This window comes from Choloepus didactylus, chromosome 17 (genome assembly GCF_015220235.1).
Source record: "Choloepus didactylus isolate mChoDid1 chromosome 17, mChoDid1.pri, whole genome shotgun sequence".
Lineage (NCBI taxonomy): Eukaryota > Metazoa > Chordata > Mammalia > Pilosa > Megalonychidae > Choloepus > Choloepus didactylus.
The window spans coordinates 49,408,828-49,436,452 of record NC_051323.1 but is presented as its reverse complement, the minus strand read 5'-3'; the positions used below and the strand labels follow the sequence as shown (position 1 = coordinate 49,436,452).

General features: G+C 38.5%; 1 protein-coding gene across 4 annotated transcripts in view; it reads left to right on the top strand.

Moving 5' to 3' along the window:
* The window catches only part of MTA3 (metastasis associated 1 family member 3), a 192,351-nt gene that overhangs the window by 82,799 nt on the left and 81,927 nt on the right, over positions 1–27,625 (top strand). For all 4 annotated transcript variants that reach the window (XR_005212454.1, XM_037807604.1, XM_037807603.1 and 1 more), the window contains exons 5-6: positions 3,932–3,995; positions 9,754–9,871. Coding sequence is in view for 3 of the 4 variants with exons in the window: in XM_037807604.1 (XP_037663532.1) it covers positions 3,932–3,995; positions 9,754–9,871 (182 nt within the window). In the remaining variant the exon portion in view is untranslated. The remainder of the gene's footprint in view (positions 1–3,931; positions 3,996–9,753; positions 9,872–27,625) is intronic.

The following is a 27,625-nucleotide window of genomic DNA, read 5'->3' as shown; positions in this document are numbered from 1 at the left end:
TTTCATATCTAAAAATGTTTCTTGCACTTAACTGATTTTTTTAGGCTTATATTTCTGGTTTGGAAATCACTCCCCCAGAATTTTGATTCTTTCATTTTAGTGTATCTTTCAGTGTTGCTGTTGAAAAATTTAACCTTTTCAAAGCAGTTTGGATCTTTGTACTTAATTATCTTTTTTCTAGGTTGTTCATTGTTTGGTAAATCAAATACTCTTTAAAACTGCATGTTCGCTGAATCTTCAATCACAGAACCTAGGTTAGTGCTTTATATGGAAAATTGTTTAGCATCCAGTCTGTGGCAAGTGTAAGTCTCAAAATATAGGAAATGCGTTTCCTTAATGAAGAAAAGAGGCTTTTTTGAACAAGGAAGGAAGTTTTAGTTCAGACTCTGTATCTTTAGTAGTGGTCTTCTAAGTCCAGAGTGTCTAATGATCGCTTGGTGTACCAGTTTGTATATATTATGTTCCCCAGAAAAAGCCATGTTCTTTGATGCAATCTTGTGGGGGCAGACATATTAGTGGGGATTAAGTTGGAACGTTTGGATTAGGTTGTTTCCATGGAAATGCACCCCACCCAACTGTGGGTGCTACCTCTGATTGGGTAATTTCCACGGAGGTGTGGCCCTGTCCATTCGGCATGGGCCTTGATAAGCTCAGACAGAAGGAGTGAGCTTGCTACAGCCAAGAGGGACACTTTGAAGAATGCACAGGAGCTGAGAAGAGATACACTTTGAAGATGGCTGTTGAAAGCAGACTTTTGCTCCAGAGAAGCGAAGAGAGGAAAAACCCCCCCGAGAGCAACTAAGAGTGACATTTTTGAGGAACTGCCGCCTAGAGAGGAACGTCTTGGGAGAAACCATATCTCTGGAACAGATACCAGGCACGTGCCTTCCCAGCTAACAGAGGTTTTCTGGACGCCATTGGCCATCCTCCAGTGAAGGTACCCGATGTTGATGACTTATCTTGTATACTTTATGGCCTTAAGACTGTAACTTTGTAACCAAATAAACCCCCTTTTATAAAAGCCAATCCATTTCTGGTGTTTTGCATTTCGGCATCATTAGGGAACTAGAACACTTGGTGATGCTTGTTACCCAAGTAGATTTCCTCGATCCCTCCCCATGATATTTGGATTCTTAAGTCTAGTGTAGCACTAAGAACTCTCCATTTTTCCAAGCAGGAATGGTGGTCTCCAGCCATTCTACAGGCTTTCAGTTGTATCAAACTAAAGGAAATTCTTCAGGCAGTGGGGAGATGACTGCTAATTTAAAGTTTCTCTTTTATTTATACAGATATGTATCATCTTCAGATAAAAGAAATTTGTAGCCTTTATGTACATTTTTTACCTATAATTTTTGAGTCTAGGAGATTATACCATACATCCTATTAAGCAAATAGGAAATTCCAGGCTGATTGGTACCTGCCATTGAACAGGGACTATGTTGTGTCACAATTATTTGGATGTTCTTTCTGTCCCGGCATTCTGTACAGTGTCTGGAACAGAGTGTACTTTACAAACCTTTTTGAGTGGTTTGTAGGGACCATATATTATCTCTATAGAAACACTATGATCCCTTAGGTTCCATGTATTAAAGCTTTGTGAATAATTATATGGGCCTGTAGTGATCTTTTCTTCATGTTATGGTGTTTCATGTGTTTTATATCATGTTTGGATATCTTCATTCTTTTAGGATTGAAATACTGTGGAAGAGTTATAATGTGTTTCATTGCCTGAGGTGCAATATGAATCCCTTAGGTTATCTGTATTCATTCAGAATTTGATAATAGTTTCTTTAATTTTTGTTTAGAAAAATTCGTTTTTCTAACCAAAAATTATTTTGTATTTATCTGTGAACCAAAGGAAGCCAATGCTTTAATTCTCCTTTTAAACCATTTTTATCAACAACTCTTGGCATGGAAGTATATGTGTTATTTACAGTCATATTTGCTTCATAAAATAATTATGACTCAACATCTTTGTTAACTGATAATATATGTACATGAAAATTTTGTCAGTTTTTTCATTTTTCATTTTTGGTAAAAGCACACTATAGCTGATGAAAATTTTTAAATTAAAATTACTTATTATTCTTTCATGTTTGCATAAAAGCTACATTTTCTAAAAACAAGTTACAATTTTAGATTGGCTGGGGTATCTTTGTTGATTTTATGAGCATGTTCTACTCCAGAAACAGTATAGCCAATGTTTCCTTATCTCTTAATGAGGGTATGAAAATAAGGGTTTAATAATTCAATATAAATTCTTTTGTCATTTCAGACAGCGTCAAAAAAAAAAAAAAAAGGCTTTGAGTATGCTGTATTGTTGTTAGGAACTTTTAACCAACAACTTAACAAGTGACTGCTAAACAGTGGTTTCTAGCAAAATAACCTTCTTCAGCAGGTTGTGCTCTTCTTAACCCCAATTTTTACAAACAATAAACTGACCTTAGTAAACTAAAGAGGAAAGACTTTGTTTCTTTTAAAATAATAAAGTAGTAAATGTTAGAAATTCTCGTTTGACAAATGTCATTGAAGCAAAAAAAGGTAACTGAAAACTGTTTTTAGGAACACCATTTATTCCTTAAGCCTGCTGCATGTGTGAGCACATAGTCACAGGTCACAGGTTATTCTGTGGCAGCTGGAGGTCTACTTACAGCAACAGAACAACTGCCCTGGCCATAATGCTGCCCTTTGTAAGAGCATGTCTTTGAGTGTTGTTATGTGCACTAACCTAATAATGTTAATTTTCTGCTTCACTAATGTGCATGAATAAAATATATTAGAACAACAGAAAACCCTCCTGGGAACCAGATTAGAGATTTTTCAGAATAACAGTGAAAAACTATATGCTCTCAAAGAAATGTTTTGAGGTGAGGTTAGCCTAAAAGAAAGAAATTTTAAAAACTTAAATAGCGAATAGTTACAAAATGTTTAGAAAGCTGTTGTTTTTGAGGTCTACATTATTATTTTACTTTTGTGTTTGGTAGTTCTTTCTTTGAATAGTTGTATTTCATGCTGATAATCCAATAGTAAGCTCTTCTACCTTGTTAGTGAATGTATATGTTGTATATGTTTTCTGTTGTTATTTTGTGGGAAGGTTGTGTCGTTGAGTTTAAAAATCAAATTATATTATGGCTTTTTAAGAATATTTTGTGAACCCTGTCCAGTATCTCTAATTTACTAAAAGTCAAATTTGTAGATAGAATTTACAAAGCTGGTGAGGATAATTTTAAAATTACTTTTAGTAGATTGTTCCTGCTACTTGGATAACCTTAATTTTTCTCAAGCTAGCCAAGTCTTTTTTATAGATATTCATTTGCAAACTCACTCTGGCTGTAAATGCCATCAGACTGCAGGATAGTGGAATCTATATAGATCTTTGTTTTGCCCCTTGCACTATAGAGATTCACTGTGTTCAAATTTTAACTAGTCTTCTCTTTAGAGCAATTTCAATAAAGGTACGTTAGTTGCATCCTGATAAAAATGGGTACTATCTTTAGGGTTCTTACCTGAACAAACATTATTTTAGGCACCAGTGTGCATGGTGTTGTCTTTGTCTGAAGATCCCCTTGTATAAAATTAATTATTTATGGATTCAGAAACTGACTCTCACTCTGAAGATCTCATTGTATTTTCTTTTGAATAGTAGGGAAATACTTAAAAAGTGCTCTGTGTTCCAAGAATTCACTGCCTAACACAGTTCCTTTCACTGTTAACCTCTCAGTAAATGCCTACAGAGGCAATCTTATTTTTTATAGGTTACCCAACACCAAAATTGTAAAATGGGTCTAAATATATACATTTAAATACATTCCTAGTGCCATCTAGTTTCTTAACACTAGTCCCTCTTTGTGAGTATTCCTAACTTTGTATATCCCATCACTATGAAGGTGGCCTTTCTTATATTTATTCATTTTTTTTTCTCTTTCAACAGGGGAAAATGCACTGTTGCCCTTCTGAATGAGACAGAGTCAGTACTGTCATATCTTGATAAGGAGGTAATTCACCATTATACTTGATTTGTTTGGCATTGTTTGAATTTATTTCTTTTTATACCAAATTAGCATCGAATCATTATGGTAGTATTACAGTAAAAGTGTAATGGAGTAGAACACTGAATAATTGATTTTTCTGGTTACTTGAAATGAGAATTGGCAAAAATTCATGTGCCTCTTGCTTTTCAGTTGTTAATAAAAGGCTTTTTAAAATACAGTTTATGATTTAGTTAGCATATAATATGTATTTTGTATCTGCTTTCTTTCGAATCCTAATAAATACATATTATATATCTGCTTTCTTTCGAATCCTAATAAATTTTGTCAACTAAAAATATTTATTTCAACAATAAGTTTTTTTTAACATTTTAAAATGTTGGATTAGAGCATCCTTCATTGAAGGGAGCAAAAGTCCTTTAAACGGAATATTCCATGTTATACAGTTTTAAGTGACTAGCTTTTAAAATGATATCATTTGTATTACAGGAAAAATATTGTACTCTCGTTGATGTTTCAGTATTTAACCTTTATGTTTTTATTTCCAAAATCTTTATTACATATGTGCATTTTTAAATTTTGTAGACTTTAAGAGAGATATTTCTTCTAAAAAAAATATTTCTTGCTATATCCAAAAGTGTCATCCTATTATCTCATAACAGAAAAAGTTTTCTAAGAAAACATACCAGAAAAATATTTATATAAACATGCAACACTATGCATTAGAAAAACTGATAAAGAAAAGTAAAAAAGGAAAATCAGCATGTAAGGCAAAAAAAGTAGTCAGTGGCCTTTGTAACTTGTGTTTGTGAAATTTAAGTAAAGAAGGTAAGGTAGGATATATCATTATTCTGTTCAAAGACATAATTTGGTTGAAAGTGAAAGGATGGAAAAAAAATATACCATGCAAGTAGATAAAAAAGAGAGCTGGGTAGTTATACTAATGTCAGATAAATTAAGTAAAAAACTCTTAAAAGGGACAAAGATGGTCATTATATACTGATGAACATATCAATTCAAGAAAGATATGTAACAATTATAAATATATATGCACGTAACAGCAGAGCCTCAAAATATATGAAGCAAATACTGACAGATTTGAAGGGAGAAAAGAAAGGTCCTACTTCACTTTCTTTTTTTTTTTTTTTTTTTTTTGCCCCATTATTCTACTCATTCATCCATACACTGGACAAAGGGGAGTGTGGTCCACATGGATTTCCCAATCACACTGTCACCCCTCATAAGCTACATTTTTATATAATCATCTTCAAAATTCATGGGTTCTGGGTTATAGTTTGATAGATTCGGGTATTTACTGCTAGCTATTCCAATTCATTGGAACCTAAAAAGGGTTGTCTATATTGTGCATTAGAGTGCCCACCAGAGTGACCTCTCGGCTGTTTTTGGAATCCCTCTGCCACTGAAGCTTATTTCATTTCCTTTTACATCCCCCTTTTGGTTGAGAAGATGTTCTCCATCCCACGATGCCGGGTGTAGATTCCTCCCTGGGAGTCATATTCCATGTTGCCAGAGAGATTCACCCTGCTGGGTGTCAGATCCCACATAGAGGGGAGGGCAGTGCTTTCAGCTGCCAAGTTGGCTTAGCTAGAGAGAGAGGGCCACATCTGAACAACAAAGAGGCATTCAGGAGGAGGCTCTTAGACACAACTATAGGCAGGCCTGGCCTCTCCTTTGCAGCAACAGTCTTGCCAAGGGCAAGCCTACATCACTTTCAATAATGGATAGAACATCTAGCCAGACGATCAATAGGAAATAAAAGACTCAAATGATACTCTAACACCACTAGGCCTAAGAGACATATATACAGAACTTCACCCAAGGGCAATAGAACACACATTCTTCTTGAGTCTACATGGTTCATTCTCCAGAACAGACCATATCTTAGGTCACAAAAAGCAGTCTTAATAAATCCAAAAATATTGAAATCATTCAGTGATTTCATGCAATGGAATGTAGCAAGAAATCAATAACAGGGAGTAGTGGAAAATTCATAAATATATGGAAATTAAGCATCGTACTCTTAAACAACCAATGGGTTAAATTGGAAATTACAGGGGAAACTAGGAAATATCTTGAAGCACATGAAAAATGAAAGGAAAACTTATCAAAACTTATGGGAAACAGCAAACAGCCAGTGCTGAAAGGGAAATTTATAACTCTAAATGCTTACATTAAAAAAAGAAGATAGATTTCAAATTGGAGACCTAACCTCAAAATGGGAAGAAGTAGGAAAAGAACAAACAAAACCCAAAGCAAGCAGAAGGAAGGAAATAATAAAGATTAAAGCAGAGAGAAATGAAATAGAGAATAAAAACCAATAGAACCAATGAGAGCAAAAGTTGTTTCTGTGAAAAGATCAATAAAATCGACAAACCTTTAGCTAGACTGATGAATTAAAAAAGAGAGGACACAGATCACTAAAATAAAAAATAAAACATGGGACATTATTAATGACCCCAGTGAAATAATAAGGACTGTAGGAGAATGCAGTGAACAACTGTACACTAACAAATTAGATAACCTTGAGGAAATGGACAAATTCCTAGAAACACACAAACTACCTCACTGATTCAAGAAGAAACAGATGATTTCAACAAACCAATAACTAGTAAACAGATCGGATTGGTAATTAAAAACCTCCAACAAAGAAAAGCCTAAGAGCAGATTGATTCACAGGGAAAATTTCCCAAACATTCCAGGAAGAAATGACACCAGTCCTGCTCAAATTCTACCAAAAAATTGAAGAGGAAGGAATCCTACGTAATTCATTCTATGAGGCCAAGATGACCTTCATACCAAAGCCAGATAAAGATAACACAAGAAAAGAAAATAACAAGCCGATATATCTTATGACTATTAATGCAAAAATCCTCAACAAAATAGCAGCAAAGTGAATCCAACAGCACATTAAAAGAATTACACACCATGGTCAAGTGGGATTTATCTCAGGTATGCAAGGTGGTTCACATAAGAAAATCAATTTATGTAAGACACCATATTAATAGAATGAAGGGAAAAAACTACATGATCATCTCAATTGATGCAGCAGAAGTATTTGACAAGTTTTCTAGCACCCCTTCTTGATAAAAACACTTATAAACTAAGAATAGAAAGAAGCTTCCTCAACACAAAAAAGGCATGTGTGAAAAACCCATAGCTAGCATCATACTTAATGGTGAAAGACTGAAAGCTTTCCCTCTAAGATCAGTAACAAGACAAGGGCACCCACTGTCACCACTGTTACTCAACATTGTACTGGAATTTCTCACCAGAAGAATTAGACAAGAAGAAACAAAAGGCATCCAAATTGGAAAGGAACAATTAAAACAAATCCTTACATGCAGATGACATGAACCTATACTCAGAAAATCCTGAAAAATCTACAACAAAGCTCTTAGAGCTAATAAATGTATTCAACAAAGTGGCAGGATCAATACCCAAAAATCATATACTAGTAATGAATAATTAGAAGAAGAAATTAAGAAAAAAATTCCATTTACAATAGCAACTAAATTAATCAAATATCTAGGAATAATTCTAACCAAGAATGTAAAAGACATACACAGAAAACTACAAAACATTGCTAAAAGAAATCAAAGAAGACCTAAATAAATGGAAGTATGTTCCATGTGTATGGATCAGAAGACTAAATATTGAGATGTCAATTCTATCCAAAGTGATTTACAGATTCAGTGCAATCCCAATCAGAATTTCAACAACCTTCTTTACAGAAATGGGAAAGCCAATCATCAAATTTATATGGAAAGATAAGGGCCCTGAATACCCAAAGCTGTCTTGAAAAAGAAGAATGAAATTGGAGGACTCACCCTTCCCAACCTTTAAATTTATTACAAAGCTACAGAAATCAGCACAGCATGCTGCTAGCACAAGGACAGACATGGAATTTGACTTCAGAAATCAATCCTTATCCTTATGGCCAACTGATTTTTGAATGGGAGCAAAGACCACTCAATTGGGAAGGGATAGTCTCTTCAACAGAAGGTGCGAGGAAAACTGGATCTCCATTTGCAAAATAATGAAGGGGGACACCTAGTTCACACCATATACAAAAAAGCAACTCAAAATGGGTCAAAGATCTAAGTATAAGAACCAGAACTATAAATCTAAAAGAAAACATGTAGGATTGTATACATGGTAACAGAATAAAATTTAAAAAAAAAAAAAAAAAAAAATTCATGGAACTACCAAAAAAAAAAATTTTTTTTTTCAAGCATATGGAAGCATCTCCAGGACCTTGTGTTAGGCAGTGGTGTCTTAGACTTTACACCCAAAGCACAAGCAACAAAAGAAAGTATAGATAAATGAAACCACATCAGAATTAAAAACTTAAGTGCATCAAAGGACTTTAGCATGAAAGTAAGACTACGGCTTACCCAACAGGAGAAAATATTTGAAAACTGTATATCCGATAAGGGTTTAAATATCCAGAATATATAAAGAAACCCTTCTACACAATAAGAAAAAGACACACAACCCAATTTAACAAAACCTTGAATAGACATTTCTCTGAAAAAGATGTAAAAACTGCCAAAAGCACATGAAAATATGTTCAACATCATTAGCCATTAGGGAAGTGCAAATGAAAATCATATTGAGATATCATTTCACACCCACTAGAATAGCTATTATTATTTTTTTAAAAATGGAAGATTATGAGTGTTGGAGAAGATGTGGAGAAATAGGAATACTCATTCATTGCTGGTGGGGATGTAAAATGGTGCAGCTGCTGTGGAAGACAGTTTGACAATTCCTCAGAAAGTTAAGTATGGAATTACCATATGTCCTGGCAATCCCACTTCTAGATATATAATTGAAAGCAGTATCTCAAACAGATATTTGCACATCGATGTTCATAGCAGGATTATTCAGAATTGCCAAAAGATGGAGGGAACCCAGATGTCCATCAACAGATGAATGGATAAACAAAATGTGGTATATACACAAAATGGAATGTTATTTAGCCATGAAAAAGAATGGGGCTCTGACATCCTGTTGAGTGTAGTAAGCCAGGCACAAAAGGACAAATACTGTTTGATCTTACTAATATGATATAATTAGAATAAGCAACTGCATAGTGTCAGAATCTAGAATATACCTTACCAGGGGATGGAGTAGGGGTAGGGAATGGAGAGTTAACATTTAATTGGTGCAGAATTTCTGTTTGGGTAATGGAAAGGTTTTGGCAGTGATTGGTGGTGATGGTAGCACAACAAAAGTGATGTACTAATTAGTAAACTGTGTATAAGCTCAATGCTTATGGTTAATTTATTGTGAGTTGGGTGTGTATTTTAATATTTTTTGAAAATGTTGGGTGGACACTCCAGATATAAGAGTCCCTAGTATTAATGAAGGCCTCTCCATTGTTTGGAATGAACTTTAGATCAGATTATTATTTGATTTCAGGTAGTTTAACTTCGCTAGCTTTTAAACCCAATGTTAGAACAGTTAATGGCTTTCTTTAGACTAAAACAGATAATAACACAACTTTCTAATCTACCTTTATTGTAAACTGTTTCTTTTGCCTGGATTTACGTTTGTACAATTTTTACATGATGTCAATAACACTGCTCTCCTTAAAGATTTATGAATTTATTCACTGAAATGAAATTGTCTGCTCTATGAATTTTTATGCTTTCATTATTGTGGCATTAGATTTATCGCTTTATTTAAAAAAAAAATACAAAGCATTAATTTATCTAGTTATTTTGTCATTTTTTTTCAGGATACCTTTTTCTACTCCTTGGTTTATGACCCCTCAGTGAAAACACTATTAGCTGACAAAGGTGAAATCAGAGTGGGACCTAGATATCAAGCAGACATTCCAGAAATGCTCTTAGAAGGTAGGTTTTTCTTAGGGCTTCAAGTTCTATGCAAAGAAAATATTTATTGCTTTCTTTTGAAACTCAAATATTTTTGTTCTCATATTGAAGAAACAACTTTTGGGATAAAATTTAGAAGTCATAAGCTCTTAAATAGTGATGGTAAAAGAGCAATAAGTTACTTGATCAGTATTTCACTTGTGATTTCGCATTTTTATGATTTCCTTGACTAGATTTTTCTTCTAAATACAGCTTTAAGAAGTAATTGATGTGTTTTAGTGTTGTGAACTATTAATGTGACACGCTTATGCCTTGAAATTCTTGAATCCATTTAAGCCATGTAGACATTTAAGCCATGTAGCCAAGTAGACATGGAAGCTGGTGAATGGTTACATTTTGATCGGCATTTTGGCTGACTGGGTGTCATTTATGCACTGGAGAGATTCAGACTTTTGCACTTAAAAATGTGATCTTTGTAGCAATACTTAATTTTTCTTTCTTTCTCTTGTTTGTGACTGTACATTTAATGTGTTTATTTTCTTGATTTCAAAAGTAAAAGATTCTTACTGTGAATAATTAACACAGAGATATAAGGAAACGTGTAACGTGGAGAATGAAAGCCCCGTGCTTTCCTTCATTCCAAGCTCATTTTAAATTGCTATTCTAATTTTGGTTTGCTTTTTTGTTCACACCTTGGCCTATCCATTCAGGGATAGCCCATGTGCGGTGGCAAGTTGTACCCATTATTCTGCAACTTGCTTCTTTCATTTAACACTGTATCTTTAGTATCTTTCTCCATAGTTCCTCAACTTCACTCTTTACTGTATTTTACTCTTTAGTGAATTCATATATTCACATGGATGTAGCATAATTTCCTTTTAGGTGTTTAACATTTTTTGATATTACAAATGATGCTAACTTCCAAACTGTGTTTGGAAGTTGCTTTGAATAATATATGTTATATATTGAGATACTGTATTTACTGGCCTTCTGATCCATGCAAATCAACTTGTCTTCCAGAAACAATTTTTGGTATTTATAGTCCTTAATGTTTCATGTTAGACTTACAATAACACGGTACCTAAGTGTTCACTATTATTTTATTTAAGCAAACAAACAAAAAACCTTGATTTTAATATTTTAGAAACAGTGCTGAATTAATAATTGTATACTTTGCAAATATAACCAGAAAATATATTCCTAATTGTGGAATTACTAAGTCATATGCATGTTTTGCATTTTCTGTATAATGTCAAAATCTCTTCCGAAATACTTAATGTCAGTTTACAGATGGATTTTTTTTATTGTGGTAACATGTGTAACATAAAATTTGCCATTTTAACAATTTTTAAGTATACAGTTCATTGACATTACTTTTGCAATGTTGTGCTACCATTACCACCTTCCATTGCTTAAACTTTTTTTATCACCCAAAGCGGAAACTCTGCAACCATTAAGCATTAACTCCTTAGGCTCTCTCCTTCGTTCCCTGATAACCTGTAATCTACTTTCTGTCCTTATGAATTTGCTTATCCTAGATATTTCATGTAAGTGGAAAAACTCCAATATTTATCCTTTTGTTGATAGACACTTGGTTTCTTCCACCTTTTGGCTATTGTGAATAATGCTGCTTTAGTGTACAAGTATCTGTGGGAGTCCCTGCTTTCCACACTTTTGTGTTCATACCTAGAAGTGGAATTGCTGGATTGTGGGGTAATTCTGTTTAACTTGTTGAGGAATCACTGCAACTTGTGGATTTGTTTTCTTGTTCTAATTAAAGTATAATTTGATGCACACGTATCATCCTTTACAGTGTATAGTTTTGTGAGTTTTTGGCAAATATATATTGCTCCTAGTGATACTTCAGCAAGTTCATCTGTGCACAGGCCAAAGGCCAGGAAAAGTCCCTAGTGTTTTGCTGAAGGATTATCCAAGAGCCGCCAGCACAGAGACCCAGCTTAATTCCTGTGTGCCCCAAGAAGCCTTTTATTACTTTTCTTTGAACTGCTGCAGACCACACTGTTGGTGGAATTTTTTTACGCTGTTTTTATTGTTGAATTTTAAATATTTTAGTCTGAGGTGCTGATTGTGTGATCTTCACTTAAGCACTGAGCATAAGATAGACATGTAAGTCTAGAAATTTTTGTTTATTGTTGATGTAAAGATAAAAGCTGAACAAAGCAGTGAGCTAGGATGTCTCGAGTAAGAGTGGACTGAAAAGTCAGATCGTGGCATCTCACGAGTTTCTGTTTATTTGAAAAACTATTTAAATATAGTATTTCTCTCTAAAAAAGTATAAAGCTAGTATAGAGTGATGTAACCTGGAAAACAGTATAACTTAAACTTGTTAAAGATATTTTGGGAAACAAAATAATATAAAAATGGAATGATGTATTCTACAACCCTTCCCAAAAACGACTTTAGGTACTTGAGGTTTATTTTCCAGGTATGAGGAATTTTTGGTAACAACTTTTGGCATTTGGGCCGTTACAGGATTTATGGTAAGGCCTTTTCTGTATTTAAGAAATGACAGTATTACTATAATTTATCTTACAGTTCATTAATAGGTCTTTCATTGACTTTTTAAAAAATTTAATATTATTGAGATTGTTCATATACCATACAGTTATCCAGAGATCCAAAGTGCACATCAGTTGCCCATGGTACCATCATACAGCTGTGCATCCATCACCACAATGAATTTTTTTTTTTCAATTTTTGAACATTTTCATTACTCCAGAAAAGAAAGAAAAGACAAAAAAAGAAAACTCAATTCCTCCCATACCCCTAACCACTCCCCCTCCATTATTGACTCATAATATTGGTATAGTATACATTTGTTACTTTTGATGAAATAGTGTTAAAATACTATTAATTGTAACAGTTTGTAATAGGTATCTTTTTTCCCTATATACCCCTCTATTATGAACTTCTAATTATATCATCATATATTTGTTTTAGTTCATGAAAGAGATTTCTAATATTTGTACAGTGAATCACGGACATTGTCCACCACAAGATTCACTGTTTTATATATTCCCATCTTTTAACCTCCAACTTTCCTTCTGGTGATATATCTGACTCTGAGCTTCCCCTTTCCACCACATTCACACATCCTTCAGCACTCACAATAACGTGCTACCATCAACGTGTCCATTTCCAGACACTTAAGTTCAACCTAGTTGAACATTCTACTCATAATAAGCAACTGCTCCCCGTTCTTTAGCCTCATTCTATATCCTGTTAACCTATATTTCGTGTCTGTGTGTTTACATATTATAATTAGTTCATATCAGTGAGACCATGCAATATTTGTCCTTAAGTGTCTGACTTATTCTACTCAATGTAGTGCCCTTAAGGTTTCTTCATCAACCTGTTTTTTGTTTTTTTTTAAGACAGTTTTGTTCACTCACCATACTTTCCATCCTAAGTAAACAATGGATGGTTCCCTGTGTAGTCACATATTTATGTATTTACCACCATCACCACTATCTGTATAAGGACATCTCCGTTTCTTCCACAAACAAGGAAGAAGAGTCAAAGAAGGTAGAGAGACAAAATAAAAAGAAAGAAAGAAAGAAAAATGACAGCTAAAAAGCAACAAACTGAAAGATAGAATTAAACTAAAGTAGAATAAAAGAGTCAGACAGCATCACCGATGCCAAAAGTCCCATACCCCTCCCTGGTGGCCCCCTTTTATGGGCATTTAGCTTTGGTATATTGCCTTTTTTTAAAATAAAGGAATCATAATACTAAAAATGTTTCTGTTTCTGTTAACTATAGTCTCTGGTTTGCATTGATTGTATTTTTTTCCTTCCAATACCACCCTATTTTTACCACCTTGCAAGGCTGACATTCATTTGTCATGTAAAATCATATTTGTACATTTTATCAGTTGCTGAGCATTCTAAGTTTCATTGAGTTATACGGTCCCAGTCTTTATCTTTCCTCTTTCCTTCTGGTGTCCCACATGCTCCTAACCTTCCTCTTTCAACCATACTCCCAGCCATCTTTGTTCAGTGTACTTAACATTTTTGTGCTACCATCACCCAAAATTGTGTTCCAAACCTCTCACTCCTGTCTTTTCCTTTCTGTCTGTAGTGCTCCCTTTAGTATTTCCTGCAGAGCAGGTATCTTGTTCACAAACTCTGTCATTGTCTGTTTGTCAGAGAATATCTTAAATTCTGCCCTCATATTTGAAGGACAGTTTTGCTGGATATAGGATTCTTGGTTGGCGGTTTTTCTCTTTCAGTATCTTAACTATATCACCCCACTTCCTTCTTGGCCTCCATGGTTTCTATTGAGAAATCTGCACATAGTCTTATGAAGCTTCCTTTGTATGTGATGGATTGCTTTTTCTCTTGCTGCTTTCAGGATTCTCTCTCTGTCTTTGATGTTTGATAATCTGATTATTAAGTGTCTTGGCCTAGGTCTATTCAGATTTATTCTGTTTGGGGTATGCTGTGCTTCTTGGATCTGTAATTTTATGTCTTTCAAAAGAGATGGGAAATTTTCATTGATTATTTCCTCTATTATTGCTTCTGCCCCCTTTCCCTTCTGGATCACCCATGATACATACATTCATGTGTTTCATGTTGTCATTCAGTTCCCGGAGACGTTGCTCGTATTTTTCCATTCTTTTCCCTATCTGTTCTTTCGTGTGTAGGATTTCAGATGTCTTGTTCTCCAGTTCCTGAGTATTTTCTTCTTCCTCTTGAGATGTGCTGTTGAATGTCTCCATTGTGTTTTTCATCTCTTGTGTTGTGCCTTTCATTTCCGTAGATTCTGCCAGTTGTTTTTTCAAACTTTCGAGTTCTACCTTATGTTTGCCCAGTGTTTTCATTATACCCTTTATCTCTTTTGCAATATCTTCCCTGAACTCTTTGATTTGGTTTTTGATTTAGCATATTTCTTTGAAAGTCTTTGATAGATTGTTTCATTAAAGTGAAACAATATCTCAGCTGTATCTTGATTGAGGTGTAAGTTTGTTCCTTTGCTGGTCCATATCTTTGTTTTTCCTAGTGTAGATTGTAGATTTCTTTTGTCTAGACATCTGGTTTCCTTGGTTTCCTCAATCAGATTTTCCCAGACCAGAACAGGTTCAGGTCTCAGAATGGGGTTATAGTCAGGGTGTATCTTAGAAGAATGACCAACTTCTCTGAAGTCTTTAGTCACTGTGCTTTTCCTAACCTGCCCGGCAGGTGGTGCCTGTCAGCCTGTTGCTCCCGACTGGTCTAAGGAGGTGTGGCCTCTTTAGTTTCTGTTTTGGTTGTTTTCCCACAGGCTCTTGGGTCTGGTTCTGAGGGGAAAGCTGGGGACCACCTTCTTACTCTTAGGGAAAATACATCCCCTAGGGAGTTATCATCTGCATTTGAATTGTCTCTCCGACTCTGTTATCCACCTCTGTCTGGGTCAGAGCGCTGTGAACTGAAAATGGCTGAGGCTGTTTCCACTATGCCCCTCAGGTTGAGAGAGAGAAAAGGGGACAGAAAGCCCCCTTTCAGAGCCTGTCTACGGCCCCCCAGTTTCACTTGTCGGCCAGAGGTAACAGCTGGTTTTCTGGGCTTCCCGTCCTGGGACAGATGGGTCTTCTAGTTCTTTAAGGTTAGTCCCCACAACAAGCCTCTGTCTGCTTGTGGGGGTTTGTAGCTTGTATTCAGCAGTCCACACTTGTTAATTAAAACCCCAGTTTGGAGCTCAGCTGAGCTATATTCACTCAAAGAGTGCTGCTTTCTACCACAGCAAAGTTTTGCGGCTCAGCCTGCCATGTGGGGAGGGGTCTACCAGCATGGTTCCACAGTTTTTACTTACAGATTCTATGCTGCGATCTCAGGCATTCTTCCCAATCCAGGTTGGTGTATGATGTGTGGACAGTCATGGTTGTCCCCCAGCAGTTGTTCCAAATTATTTACTGGTTGTTCCTGGTTGTTTATTAGTTGTTCCAGGGGACTAACTAAATTCCTCTCCTCTCTATGCTGCCATCTTGCCCTCTCCTTTCATTGACTTCTTTTTTTTATTGAGATTGTTCACATAACATACAATTATCCAGAGATTCAAAGTGTACAATCAGTTGCCCGTGGTACCATCATTCAGCTGTTCATCCATCACCACAATTAATTTTTTTTTCAATTTCTAGAACATTTTCCTTACTCCAGAAAAGAAAGACAAAAAGAGGAAACTCAAGTCCTCCCATACCCCTCCTTTCATTGACTTTTAACATAATGTTTCTCCTGGTAGTCTTCTGGGCAAGTGGCCTACAAACTTTGTTAAAGCAACAGAATCTTTTCTTTAAATGAAGTATTATGCAGCATGACCTTAACTAAGTCAGCTTGTTATGAGTGAAGTAGGAGTAAAGGCCCCCATTGAACCTCTCAGGGCTTCAGAAGGGTAAAGTTGAAAGCCACTCCACAGCTCCTGGAAGGCCATCTCTTCATTAGTCAGTCCCCAAATAAGTGCTGTACCATTGGACATGCTTGTAGTGAAGGCCCTTTGTACCCCAGCATAATAAAGGGCTCTCTACTTATTCTCCTTGCTTTGTTCTGTTTTTTAAATCAAAATTTGTCTTATAAACAATACAAAGGTTGTAGAAAATGCAGTAACACTGGAAATAGTGTTCCTCAGATCATCCTTCCTTACCTGCGAATAGCCACAGTTATTAATTTTTTTAATTCATTTTTGCTGAGATATATTCACATACCATGCAGTCATACAAAGCGTACATTCAGTTGTTGACAGTACCATTATGGAGCTGTGCGTTTATCACCAAAATTAATTTTTGAACATTTTCATTACCACACACAGAAAAATAATAAGAATAAAAATTAAAGTGAAAAAGAACAGTTAAAGTGACAAATAACACTGGGTGCCTTTTTTTTTTTTTATGCCCCCATTTTTCTACTCATCCATCCATACGCTTGACAAAGGGCAGTATGGTCCATGTGGCTTTCCCAATCACATCGTCACCCCTCATAAGCTACATTTTTATACAATCATCTTCAAGATTCATGGGTTCTGGGTTGTAGTTTGATAGTTTGAGGTATTTACTGTTAACTATTCCAATTCATTAGAACCTAAAAAGGGTTGTCTGTATTGTGCATAAGAGTGCCCACCAGAGTGACCTCTCGGCTCCTTTTGAAATCTCTCTGCCACTGAAGCTTATTTCATTTCCTTTCATATCCCCCTTTTGGTCAAGAAGATGTTCTCCGTCCCACGATGCCGGGTCTAGATTCCTCCCGGGAGTCATATTCCACATTGCCAGGGAGATTTAACATGCTCTTCCAGACTGCTTGTTACACAAATACATGTATAGGCATCCACAAAATTATATTTGTTGGGTTGTTCAATTGTGTGACAGATCCATATTTATTAAATCTGTCTCATGTTAATGTTTTATTTTATGGTAGGGCAAATTTTTCCCTCATTGTTCTTTAAAAATTTTAGCAGTCAGTATTCTCACAGACTTTTCTTCCTGTTGACATTTATTATCAGTTTGTCAATTTCCTCCCTTCCAGGTTCTCAAATTTAGGTTCTGATTGACCCTGCATTAGAAGAATATATTACTTTGCAATGTGTTTGATCATATTGTGATGTTGAGTTGTACTTGAGTCTGTTTCTGAGGTTTTTTCTCTATTCCACTGGTCTAGTCCCGCCACCACCACCTTTTTTTTTTTTTTTTTTTTAACTATAGTTGCCTTGTGGTGTGTGTTAATAATATCCAATAAGGCTATTCCCCCTTCTTAGCTCTCATTTTTAGAGTTTTTCTACCTGTTCCTTTATGTTTATTTTTCCAAATGAAGTTTATTGTCAGCCTGACTAGCACAAGAAAAAAAAAACTTCCATTTTTCTTGAGATCACAGTAAATTTATAAATCACTTTAGGGAGAAGTGTTACTTTAGTGAAGTTGAGAAAGTAAACAGAAACAAAGAATGTTCTTTCTCTTTGTCCCCAAGTCTACTTTGGGCCTTTCAGGAGGTTTTGTTTGTTTGTTTGTTTGTTTTTAAATTTAGCTTTCTTCATATAGGTTTTGTCTATTTTTGTTAAGTTTATTAATAATAACTTAAGTTTATTCATCAGAAGTCATCTTTAACAAAGAAAAACACCATGCTTGTAGATTCTTGAGAAAAATACCAGCCTTTTCACCATTGAAGAAGTCATTTTGGACTCTTGTTTCAGGCTCAAGTATTTACTGTATCCAAAATGTTTCTTTTCACTTGTAATTAGGCAGCCAACAAGATGCAAGGTTTAAAGGACCCCTTCTTTCTTTTTTCTAATTAATGTATTTTCAGGGCACAGAGAGTGGGATGCCAACTGTTAATAGCTAAACTAGTTGAGAAACACAGGCATTGTCAACACAGAAGCTTCCATAAGTAGCCAGTACCCAGTTGCAGTGAAATTAAATTGTAGAAAACATCATATGCAAGAAGAGGTATTTAGGGCTTGCTGCTATCAGTGCTTACTGACCCTTTGCATACTCCTTGGTGTGGTTATGTTTCAGCCATGGCCAGATTCCAGTTTGCTTTGGCATGGGGGATGCACAATTTGAATTATTATGCTAGGTAGGTGACAGGAGCAGTACCTTGCCAGAATGTGTTAAAAGCTTGCTTTCTTTGTGAATGTGCCTTATTGGATTCTGAGACATCATTGTGTCATTCGCCCTGCTAGCAAATAAATTTTTATGTGGCTTTGGAATTTGAAAATTCATTTATCGCTATGCACCTTCTAACAAACTGTTTTGAGATCTGGAAAGATCTGTATATGGTTTTCAGATTAAGGTAGAGGTTTCTTTGAGATTTAAATCTTTCATTGAGTTTGAATCAACCACCTTGAGAATTTTCCATAGAAAATTTGGTATTGTTACTTTATATTGTTATTAACTAGTAGAGTGAAGTAGGGTGGGTGCTATTGGCATCTAGTGGGTAGAAGCCAGGGGTACTGCCAAACGTCATATAATGTACCAGACAGGTCATACAACCGAGAATTATTCATCCTCAAGTGTCAATAGTTCCAAGGCAGAGAAACTTTGATGTAAAGCATTAATGATGTTTAAATAATTAATGCATACAAAGAGTGGCTCTTAGGACATAGAAAGCACTCAATGAATGTTAGTCAATATTTTCATAACTATAATGACACTTAAAATTTAAAAGCTAATTATTGTTATAGATATAGTCTAGTTCTGCATGTTCATTTTTGTGCCAGCGTAACATTGTTTTGATTACTGTTGCTTTATTTGATAATCTTATCCAGGTTAGTTTGTCCTATTCCTTATTATTTTCACAATAATAATCTTTGGGTTGTAGAAATTGATATTCTCATAATTTTATTGACTACCAAAACTAAATTCTTATGAATTTAACCTGTTGGAGTACTTGTGGAGAAATGGTGTCCTTAAGATTTTAAATATTCTTTACTCTTTGTTTACTTGTTATCTTCTTTGAAATTTTGTGCTTTCTTTATATAAGCATACCTCCAATTTTATTTCTTAGTGGTTTGTATTTTTTTACTGTAATGAATGTGATTTTTTAACATTTTCTTTGTCTGAAATGCTATAAGTTTTCTATTCATATTTTGTTATGCCATTCAAGTAGTGTATTACTCCTTTGAGTCATAATTTACTGCATCAGTCAGAACTTTCAGAACAGTGTTAAACAAAAATGCTGATAGATAGCGTGCTTGTGTGTTTCTGAATTAAATATAGCATAAAAGTATAGTACTCTGATGGCACAAAGAAAATGATTCTCATTAAGATCAAAGAATATTTTCACTCATTCAGGAAAGGGCCTCTAGGATGACAGTTTCATTTGACCTCAGTTCCTCAGAGTCTTTGAACAGCATTATGTACTGTTAGGGGATATATTGAAGAAGTACGTCATCACTACTTTCTAGAAATCTTAAAATATAGCTGGAGGGTTAGGGTTAACACATTTGAAATCAATGCTGGATCTTATTTCTTCAAAATTATATGAAGCAAAAATAATAAGCTATATACGATCATGTAATTAATTGGTAAATACATTTGTAGGAATTGGGAGGTTAGGGAGATCTTTAGGGCTGCATTACTTGATGATGTGGGACTTGAGCAGATTGGAATTACCAGGATGGTCACAAATGGAGGAAGGGAATGAGATTATTGGAAAAACTGGAAAAAACATTACCAGAGGACAACATTTTTCTTGGATCAGTCTTTGATTCATCCCACAGTTCCCAAGACCATTCCAAAGATTGTTGCTAGCTTAGCTGAAAATTTACTTATACAAATTCTAGATAAGGTAATTCAAGGGCTTCTAAAAGCTTGTCCCCTGTGAAGAAGTGATCTTCTATATAGATTATGTGTATATGTATAAATATAATTGTATGTTGAATTCAAAATGGGGAAGCCCCATTTAGTCTAGAGTTTCCAGATTTTCTGTATTTGTTTTCAATATTAATTTTTATCTCCAAAAATTGAACTTCTATATATTTTGTTGTTGCTGTTTTTCTCCTCCCATTGTGTTGTCTATAGTTTCAGTGTTTAGTGTAGTGAAGTGAATTTATGTAGAATTCTTATACTACCTGAGTTTTCTTTTCTGCTCTATGCTGCAGAATTTATGGATAGAATTGAAATTTAGCAGTGTAACCACCTTAAATTTGAAAAAGAGGTATAAGTTTTACCCTTGCACTCTGGAGTATATTGCAAAAGGAGGTTAATACTGAATAGATTAATTTCATCTTGTATTATTTTAAAAATGTAGTTTTGTTTTTGTTTTTTTTTTTTAATTCAGTTTTATTGAAATATATTCACAAACCATACAGTCATCCATGGTATACAATCAACTGTTCACAGTATGATCATATAGTTATGCGTTCATCACCACAATCTATTTCTGAACATTTTCCTTACATCAGAAAGAATCAGAATAAGAATAAAAAATAAAAGTGAAAAGAGAATACCCAAACCATCCCTCCATCCCACCCTATTTGTCATTTAGTTTTTACTCCCATTTTTCTACTGATTTTTTTCAATTTTTTAACTTTGTTTATCAAAAAATTAAAAACAAACAGGCAAACAACAACGAAAAAAACCCCACAACATTTCAAACAAAGCAATGGATTAAGGAAAACAAATAACCTAAAATAACTACTTTGCTTCCAATATGTTTCTACCATACCCCAAGAAAATTAATAAACCCTGTCCAAACAGAGGAGTAAGAAAAACAAATAATCTAAAATAACTACATTGCTTCCAACATGTTCCTACCATACCCCAAGAAAATTAACAACCCCTAAGAAAACAAAGGAATAAGAGAAAAAAAAAAACCTAAAATAACTCTATTGCTTCCAACATGATCTTCCTATATCCAAGAAAGTTTACAAACCATAATCATTCCTGAGCATTCCCATAACATTGAGATTACCCTCCATAGTTTATCTGTTCTTATTAGATTATCATTCCCCCTCCACTAATTGGTATCTCTAGGTCCCCTACATTCTACAGTATAAAACATTGTACATTTTTCACAGAATTCACATTAGTGGTAACATACAATATCTCTCTTTTTGTGCCTGGCTTATTTTGCTCAGCATTATGTCTTTTTTTTTTTAATCTTCATTTTATTGAGATATATTCATATACCACGCAGTCATACAAAACAAATCGTACTTTCGATTGTTCACAGTACCATTACATAGTTGTACATTCATCACCCAAATCAATCCCTGACACCTTCATTAGCACACACACAAGAATAACAAGAATAATAATTAGAGTGAAAAAGAGCAATTGAAGTAGAAAAGAACACTGGGTACCTTTGTCTGTTTGTTTCCTTCCCCTGTTTTTCTACTCATCCATCCATAAACTAGACAAAGTGGAGTGTGGTCCTTATGGCTTTCCCAATCCCATTGTCACCCCTCATAAGCTACATTTTTATACAACTGTCTTCGAGATTCATGGGTTCTGGGTTGTAGTTTGATAGTTTCAGGTATCCACCACCAGCTACCCCAATTCTTTAGAACCTGAAAAGGGTTGTCTAAAGTGTGCGTAAGAGTGCCCACCAGAGTGACCTCTCGGCTCCTTTTGGAATCTCTCTGCTACTGAAGCTTATTTCATTTCCTTTCACATCCCCCTTTTGGTCAAGAAGATGTTCTCCGTCCCACGATGCCAGGTCTGCATTCCTCCCCGGGAGTCATATTCCACGTTGCCAGGGAGATTCACTCCCCTGGGTGTCTGATCCCACGTAGGGGGGAGGGCAGTGATTTCACCTTTCAAGTTGGCTTAGTTAGAGAGACAGGGCCACATCTGAGCAAGAAAGAGGCATTCGGGAGGAGGCTCTTAGGCACAACCATAGGGAGGCCTAGCTTCTCCTTTGCAGCAACCGTCCTCCCAAGGGTAAAACCTGTGGTAGAGGGCTCAACCCATCAAACCACCAGTCCCCTATGTCTGTGGTCATGTTAGCAACCATGGAGGTGGGGTAGGCGAATACCCCTGCATTCTCCACAGGCTCCTCAAGGGAGCACTACACCTTTTTTTTTTCCTTGTTTTTCTTTTTCTTTTTTTTTTTTTTAACTTTCCCTTCTTTTTTAAATCAACTGTATGAAAAAAAAGTTAAAAAGAAAACAAACATACAATAAAAGAACATTTCAAAGAGACCATAACAAGGGAGTAAGAAAAAGACAACTAACCTAAGATAACTGCTTAACTTCCAACATGTTCCTACTTTACCCCAAGAAAGTTACCTAATATAGCAACATTTCTGTGAACTTGCTCCTACTATATCCATCAGAAATTAACAGACCATAGTCATTCCTGGGCATCCCCAGAACGTTAAATAGCTTATCTGTTCTTCTTGGATTATTGTTCCCCCTTCCTTAATTGCTCTCTATTGCTAGTTCCCCTACATTCTACATTATAAACCATTTGTTTTACATTTTTCAAAGTTCACATTAGTGGTAGCATATAATATTTCTCTTTTTGTGCCTGGCTTATTTCGCTCAGCATTATGTCTTCAAGGTTCATCCATGTTGTCATATGTTTCACGAGATCGTTCCTTCTTACTGCCGTGTAGTATTCCTGCGGTCGCAGTTAAATCGTCTGGGGGGATGGCGGCCGGTTGCTGAACCCTCAGCTCTCGGCACTGCTCTGAGGGTACCGGCGGCGGGGGCTCTTTCCCGGAGGCGAGGGCGAGGCGGGGGACTTGGCCGAGTCCCCGGCGGAGGCGTGCAAGGCGTGGAGGGCGGTGAGAAGGGAAAGGAAAGACACTCTTCCTCCAGTGGGGGTAGAACAAAAAGGGCTTTATTCAGGGGTGAGCACAGGTTATATAGGCTGGCATGAAGGGCGGGGTTGGAGTAGGGGTGTAAGGGCCTTAAATGGTAATGCTGAGGGGAGAAAGGCTAGGATTGGTTCTGAGAGGACGCGGAAGCTGCTGCAGCGGGCGGGAGTAGCTCTGGCAATGGTGCATGCGCACTGGTGGTGGTGGGAGTTGCTCTGGCAACGGGGAGTGTGCGGGCAAGATAAGGGGGGCGGTTTTCTCTGGCAAGCTTCCTGGTGCCCAACATGGGGCAAGATATTTTGGGTGAGGAAATGGGGCCTGCATCCGGCTCCACTTTCTCAGGCCCGGGGGGCTGTGGAGGGCGCTGTCGCCCGTGCCCACCACCCTCCCCAGGGGCTGATCAGGTCCCCCAGCTGAGGCCCGCCAAGTCGAAGCACGTAATCAGTATCCCGCACTTCCCCCTTCTGTTCTAATTAAAGGAAGAAGCTTACCGGAGAGATCCGCTAAGGGATGAGGGAAGGGGGAGACCGGGGAGGGGAAAAGGGGTAGACGGTGGCTCAGTGAGGCTGGAGCTTGACGTTGGTGTGGCGCCCGGGTGCTCGACAGGGGCCTCGCTGCTTGCGGGATGGACAAGGGTGGCGACGCTGCGGAGGGTTAGCTTCTTCAGTGGAGGCAAGTTGTTGATACTGGACTTGCACAAATGATGAGAGGACAGCATTGGTATTGGCCTGGCTTTTAGCAAGTTGGCGAAGTCTGCGGATAACCCAGGGTCCTAGGGTGAGAGCTAGAATAATTATTAGTAGGGGGCCTATGAGGGGGAGGAGGTAAGGGAGGAGGGAGGTAAAGATGTGGGACCAATAGTTGGCAGCTTCACGGTCCCTTTTGCGCTGTTCTAGTCCCTCTCGGACTTTCTTTAGGCTGTCTTCGGTGAGACCTGTGGAATTGGCATAAACACAGCATTCTTCTCCTAGGGCGGCACAAAGGCCTCCTTCTTTGAGGAGAAGAAGGTCGAGACCTCGGCGATTTTGGAGCACGACCTCAGAGAGGGAGTTAACAGAGTTTTTAAGATGGGAAATAGCGTTTTGTAGGTGACGAATGTCCTCGTCAACGGCCGCCCGGAGGTGAGTTAGGGCGGAACCTTGACTGGCTAACGCAGCGATTCCGGTGCCAGCGCCTGCAAGACCTAGGAGGGAGGCAATCGTGAGGGCGGTGATGGGCTCTCGCTTTTGCAGAGGGGCAGGAGTTGCAGTTCTTTCCAGGCGGAGGAAGAAGTCTTCCTCGCTGTGGTATAGGACCCTGGGGATAAGGACAATTAGGAGGCAAGTTTCATTAGTTGAATTGAGGGTTTGCACATTAAGGCAGGGGGTAAGTCCTGTAGAGGAGCAGAGCCATTGGGAGGAGTTGTGGGGAATAAGAAACTTGGCAGAGCTGCTGGGAGATGAGTAGTTGGCACAAGCTGTGAGGTTGGGAGAGTTACTTGAGCAAGGGCGGATGCACTTTCCTGTAAAGGAGACTGAATGAAAGGTTAGGGGGACGGCAGAGGTATTCCAATTGCATTCCGAGGGGCTATTCTCTGTATTTTCTGAAAAGGAAAGGTTGGAGGCAACGGGCTCATACAGGGGGAAGGAGGTGGAGAGGCAAAGCCAACAAGAGGAGGTAAGATTAGGGTTGGAGGAATTCACTGAGGTGAAGGCCGCTTGGATAAGGCCGAGGAGGGGAGAGGAGTAGCGAGAGGAGTAGCGAGAGGGGGGTAGAGGAGGTCGGGGTGGTGGGGTTGGCGATGCGTTGTTTGCAGCTGAGGTGCGGCTGGAGGGCTGTGGAAAAAGGGGGTTAATGACTTTATTAGGACCGATGGCAGAGGGGTTTTTTAGTACAGCCTCCTTTTTTATCAAAATAAGGGAACCTGGGTCGACTCCTTCCAAATAGATTCTGAAGCCCCAGGTTCGACCGAGTAGCCAAGAGGGATCAGTAGGGAGCTGTACGGTGAGATTTAGTTTTTGACAATTATATTTATCGTAATAAGGATTGATGGAATGGTCACGGGGCTTGCAACCAAAAGGGGCCCAATTTAAAGTTAGGTAAAGATGAGGGGCGTAAGGCTTCCAGGTAGTGGCTAATGTTTCACACCCCCAGTATGCACAGTAGTATTGGTTGGGAGCATTGCAGTACTGTTTCCCGGGGTTTGAGGATGGGCACATGTAATATTGGGCTTGGTTAAGGCAAGGTGTGCCCTCCGGGAACAGGATTAGGTCGCAGGGGTAAATGACAAAGGAAGGGCGTCCTGCGGTAACGTGGGTTTGCACAATCTTGGAATCTTCCCATCGTGCCAAGGTCCATTTCCAAGGCTGGTGGGGGTTGGCCTGGGTAGAAGAGGCGAGGGCCAACATGACCATTAGAAGGGAAGCTATGCTTGGGTGAGGGTTGTGGAGGTGTACGGGGCTGGCTTTTGCCTGTCTATAGAGGCGTATGATTTCTCTGATTTCTTGTTTCTCCGGGGTTTCACTCGGACTGGGGTCCAGGCCCAGGTGTACTGTTGTCATCTGGTGCACCAGGTTGCGGAGACGACGGCGTTCTCGTCTCGTTAGACGCGTGGTTGCTGGTGGTGGGCCGGATTGCCCTTCCTGGGATCCAGATTGGTTGTGCTGCATCATCTGGGAAAACACAAGCAAACCCGCGCCCCTGGGCGAGGAGTGGGGAGGGACCCTTCCAGGCATTATTCTCTGGGTCCTTCCAGTAGACCCTCGGGGCCTGGGTAGGCCTATACGAGGGCCCCCAATGTTTATGTAGGGGCGAAAGCCCTTCCTTATTGAATGTGAGTAGATTAAGGTGAATAAGGGCTGCTATGATAAGGTCCCCTGGAGTTGCCTGGGGGAGCATTGCCCTTTCTTTTTCAATTTGTGTTTTTAAGCGGCGATGGACTGCTTCCACAATGGCTTGCCCCTGAGGATTATAGGGGATGCCGAAATGATGGGTGATGTTATATAACTGAAGAAAGGCCGCAAAGGAGGCACTGCGATAGGCAGGCCCATTGTCTGTTTTTAGGTCCCAGGGGACTCCCATGAAGAGAATTCCTTGTCTCAGGGCCTTGATACAGTGTTTGGCCGTTTCCCCGGCAAGGGGGACTGCATAACACATGGCCGAGAAGGTGTCAATGATTACATGCACATATTTGAGGCGTCCAAAGGACGGAACGTGAGTTACATTCATTTGCCATCTAGAATTGGGTTTTAGGCCTCGTGGGTTGACTCCCTGAGGTTGCAGAGGGCCAAGTGGCGCAAAGGGCGCACAAGTTGCGCAATTGCGGACAAGATGTTTACAGGTGTCTAGGGGGAGGCCACATAGATGATGCAACGACGTAGCCGAGAAGTGAAACCTGGAATGCAATAACTTGGCCTGGTTAACAGCATTCCCCGGAGGGGCTGCCGTGTGGGTTAGCATAGCTTGGGTATTCTGAGCTGAGACCGCTTGGTCTACTATACTATTGCCATTAGCCAAGGGCCCCGGAAGGCCTGAGTGACTACGAATGTGGCTAATGAACCAAGAATCCTGTCTATGCTCTAAGATGCTCCTGAGGTCAGAAAGTGCTTTATCGATGGCCGAGTTCCCGGGGAAAAAGGTGGAAAATGCGAGGACTCGGCAGACCTGATAAGTGTAGAGGCTGTCAGTGAAAATGTTTACTGGGTGGTTGCAGTGGGTGTTTAGCGCGTATGACACCGCCAGGATTTCCCCCACTTGGGCCAAGTGAAGGTTGACATAGCTGAATAGGTGGGGTTTTGGGTGGTCTGGGGGATAAGAGAGGAAGGCGAAACGGGTCTTGGAGGCGTCAGTAAAGACGGTAGTGGCACCCGGGATGGGTGCAGAGGAGGGGAAAGGATGGAAGGGGCTGCGGAAGGGAAGCTTGGCGAGTCCCTGTAATAGCCGATGGCTAGGATAGTGGCAGCTGAATTCCCCATGAAACCCTTCTAAAAGGATTTGCATGTCCGGGTTGTCACGTATAAGCAGGCGGGTTTGGCCTGCGTCCAGGGGCCAAACAATTTTTTCCGGCGGCACTCCAAATACATGAACAGCCAGGGTGACTAGATCTGAAGCTAGGCTGATCCAGAGCCGCACTGCGGGGCAGATTTTTCTAAGCCGGCTTTTAGCGGGGTGCGCCCAAAGTAGAGGGCCATCCTGCCACAGGCAGCCCATGGGTGTGCCGGGCGTAGGAAGGATGAGTGCTATAAGATTGCCCTCTCTAGTGCTGAACCTGTTGAGACAGCAGGCGGCGAGCGCCTTGTTATTGGCGGCAATGGCTTCCTTTGCCTCCTGGGTGAGCTTAATGCGCCGGGAGATTGCTAGCGGCGGGGCTTCTGGGACACTCAGCAGCATAAAGAGTGGTTGGAGCTGCGCGGTGGTGATCGGCAACGCAGAGCGGAGCCAATTGATCTGGCCACAGAGCTGTTGGAGCTCAGTGATAGTGACCCGATCCGGTATGTCCAGCTGGGGAGCGGACGGGGCAATGGTTTTATCAATACTAAACCCTAAGAAGGCC